Source organism: Citrus sinensis, chromosome 3 (assembly GCF_022201045.2).
Source record: "Citrus sinensis cultivar Valencia sweet orange chromosome 3, DVS_A1.0, whole genome shotgun sequence".
Lineage (NCBI taxonomy): Eukaryota > Viridiplantae > Streptophyta > Magnoliopsida > Sapindales > Rutaceae > Citrus > Citrus sinensis.
This window is the reverse complement of record NC_068558.1, coordinates 22364728-22368467: the sequence shown is the minus strand read 5'-3', so window position 1 is coordinate 22368467 and position 3740 is coordinate 22364728. Positions and strand designations below refer to the sequence as shown.

The 3740-nt window shown below is 32.4% G+C and overlaps 1 protein-coding gene across 1 annotated transcript; it reads right to left on the bottom strand.

Annotated features, from left to right (window-relative positions):
• Positions 1-895: 895 nt before the first annotated feature.
• Positions 896-3500, bottom strand: LOC102610482 (transcription factor MYB54). Its single transcript, XM_006478037.4, has 3 exons — positions 2893-3500; positions 1825-2280; positions 896-1408 (listed from the first exon to the last, which is right to left on the bottom strand). The coding sequence occupies exons 1-3, from the start codon at positions 3005-3007 to the stop codon at positions 1230-1232; spliced, it is 750 nt and encodes a 249-aa protein (XP_006478100.1). The 5' UTR covers positions 3008-3500; the 3' UTR covers positions 896-1229.
• Between the last annotated feature and the right edge of the window lie 240 nt (positions 3501-3740).

The window sequence follows — 3740 nt, the reverse complement described above, 5'->3', positions numbered from 1 at the left end:
GTATGACTTCAAGATATTTTTTCAATATGTGATTCAGAAATTAGGGTTCCAATATCCAATCAAAGGGGGAGAATGGTGTCAGGTTTGGACATAAAAGAAGGGGAGAAGGACGTTTCGATCCCCAGCTAGTTTGTTTTGTACTCTTTTTGCGTATTATATATTAACTTTGCTATCAATTTAATAAGATATGTATGTTCCTCAAAATGCAGCAACGGTTACGTATGTTAAAAAGAGAATTATAAAAGAACAAAGTTTAAACTTTAATTAAGGTTACAGATGGTATCAGCAATTAAAAAAATAGGAACCCTGAGTGGTAAAAACGAGAAATATTGAGAATCCGAGAGTTGTTTTCCTCAAAATAAAGATGAGTGGAATAGTAAGTCTACCAAAATATTAATTTTCAAAATTTGTTTTCTTCTTTTATGACTGTAGAGGTGAAAGTACATGCTTTCATATTTAATTTCAATGGAAACTTTTTGCTTTTGCGTTGGAAGTACGTAAGATTTGGTTCAAAATTTGTATTTTATAAAAGAATAATTACGCCCATAGGAAATTAGAACAGTTATTAAATAAGTAATTTCGGAAATTAAGAAATTTTATCACTCAATAGACGAAAGACACAACAGTACTTTACAATGGAATCTCTTAGGGTAATACTTGAAAAATGTAGAATTGATATTTACAAAACTTGGCTTATTCCTTCAAGTTTCATGATAATTTATAACTCAGTGTTGAGTTGTTTAATCTCAACACTGAATTACCATGCAGCTAGTATCAAGAAATTTTCTAAGCTTTGCGTATTTAAATATATCAAAGTATGGATGTAATTAAATACCAACGTTAACAAATAGCTATATGCAAATATGAATGCATATATGCATGCTGCACTAGCATCGAATTCAACTGTGATGATCATCATTAAAGCATACAGAAGGATTGCTTAAATTACAAATACCCCTGACGTTTTCATTCAGTACATGTTACCCAAACATCTCGGATCAATACAGCCTCAGATGATTTCATGCATGTATAATACAGCTTTCGCTTACATATACGAAACCCTAGATGCAACATGCAATATATATAGATATATTCATATTGTATTATCTTCTTAATTAAATATTGTTCTTCTGTCGCAGTAACAACTAAATATATAAGTATCCTTTGTAGTCAGTTAGATACTTAAACGTCAAACTCGTTTACCAGTTGCTATGTTATCTCGATCATCATCAAGAATTTCTTACTGATAAAAAGTCGATAAACTGAACCCCGGAAGATGCATTTCGTTGTACCCTAGCTTCTTGATCAACCTCCTCGTCGTCTCTTCTTGCAGTATCTATCACTTCGCTCTTTGTAGAGTCTGTATTTACTTGGAGAAAGTCATAAAACTCCACCGGCTGATTTTTATCTGCAATTAAACATGTCAAAAGAATGTCATCATCAAATTATTATTTTAATCATTTTTTTCTTTTAAATCGATCCTACATAAATATAAAGCCATATCCTTCCCAAAACCCTAATATGAGCAATATCCCTAATATCAGTACTAGAGATCTTAATTAATTATATCTAATTAACCATTAGTAACTATGACATCAAATTATAATTAAAACAAACTGATCCAATGAGAAAGTTCGCCACCATACAACGGGAAACTAAGACAAGCAATTATGTTTTAATAGTATTGAAACTTGTGTATTGAAATTAATTAGAGTACACTAAGTGACGTTGTCGCTCACAATAACATGCATAATACCGCTTATTGAATCATAATTATTCCAAGTGAAAAATTGAGTTGTAATTCTTGGAAATTTCTTCGATTACCTTCTTTCTTGGAACCCAAATGACTTGTGTTTCCGTCACATAACTCTCTGAAGAACTGCAATTGATTATGAGGGTAAGTACTGTAGTGAAACCTTCCACGAAAGATTTCAACGAAAGAAGCAAGATTATTGTTTTTTGTCTCCAAATCAGTGCAACCGGTTTGTGCATGATGATTTGGTCTTGATGATGAAGATGACTTTTGATCATTTAGAAATGTCTGAGCAGCTCTTTTAGCATAAAGTCGGGACCTTTCGCGACATCTTCTAGCCATAATAACGTGCCAGTGATTCTTGACAGCGTTATCAGTACGTCCAGGAAAAAGTCTAGCAATAACAGCCCATCTATTCCCATGGATTCTGTGAGAAGCTAATAGCCTTTCTTCTTCCTCTTCTGTAAAGGGGCTTCTGTTGATTCTTGGATCCAGTTGATTGAACCATCTTAACCTACAACTTTTCCCTGATGATCATATTTGCAAAACTCATCAGTTTATAATAGTTACCTTCGTATAGCTACACTTTTATTATTTTATATATATACATATATATCATCATTTCTTCATTTACATCCGTATCTTTGAAAATTATGGATTTAAAAAATGATGAGGCGCAGAAAGCTAATCGTAGTTCAAATTTATGAAATACGGGTGTTTAGAGCTGAATAAATTTTGATACATGAGAACCTTAATCATAAGTATTGCAAGAGTAATAGAGCTACAAAAATTTTTTTCACAAACTAGTGTGGACAAATTGATGTGGCATGAAGTGGTTGGCTAAAAAATGTTAATCGTTATTTTTTAACTAATTAATTATATGGGTCTGTAATGGTTTTATTTATCCAATTTGCTCATACCACATCAATTTGTACATACTTAATTGTACAAAATGTTTGTGGCTCTATCATTGTTCTAAATATAAAGTTTTATTTCGTTATAATCATTAATAAACTTTTAGAGTTACACATTCAGAACAATGAATCAAAACCCTAGAAATATAAAAATATTATTTATGTTTGTCGCACTATATATTTTTTTATGCAAAATATATAATTTAAGTAGAGTTGGGTAGGTACCTGATCTCCCTTGGAGCTTTTCAGCTATGGCGTTCCAGTTATGGGGACCGTAGCGTTCGACCAACTCTCGAAGCTTCTCATCTTCGGCTGGCCTCCAATGTCCTCTGGTGCACATATCTGATCTTTAAATATATTAATATATGTAGGAAACCTCAACCACAACAACAACAACAACAACAACAAAGCAATAACTGTAGCAAAACCCTAGCTCAACAACAACAACAGCAACAGCATGTGTTTTCTTCTTTCATGTCCGATCAAGCTCAAGCTCAAGCTCTTTGATGAAGGAAAGAAACTCGATGATTGGTTGGCTTGTGTATAGGTTTTGAGAAAGTATAAGAAGATGATGAGAATAAAATTAATATATATATATATATATATAGAAAGAAAGAAAGAAAGAGAAAGTGTTTGATATAATTTCCGTTAGAGAGTGGGAGGGTTTGGGCAGACTTGTTGTTACAAGGGAGAGATTGATGCAAACGTCTGGGCTAACAAACGTTTATAAGTAATCAATTAGGAATCACCTATACATGATCAGCAAAGGAAAGAGAAAGAGAAGGAGAGAGACGGATGGATAGATAGAGGTTGCTTGGTGGGGTGATTTTCGTTCTGCTTTCAACATCTTTCCCAAGTTTCTAACCTACTTATAACCCACCTCTCATTTATTCTATCTTTTCTTTTCCTTTCCTTTCCTTTTTCTTTTTACCGAAATAATAATAATAATAATAATAGGAAATAACAACAACACTAGCATTTGATTTTTACTAATTAACTTTAATATTCTTGTTATCAGACCCTCTCATGTATAAAAGGAATAATGCATTAGCACATGTTTCAAATGATTTTCT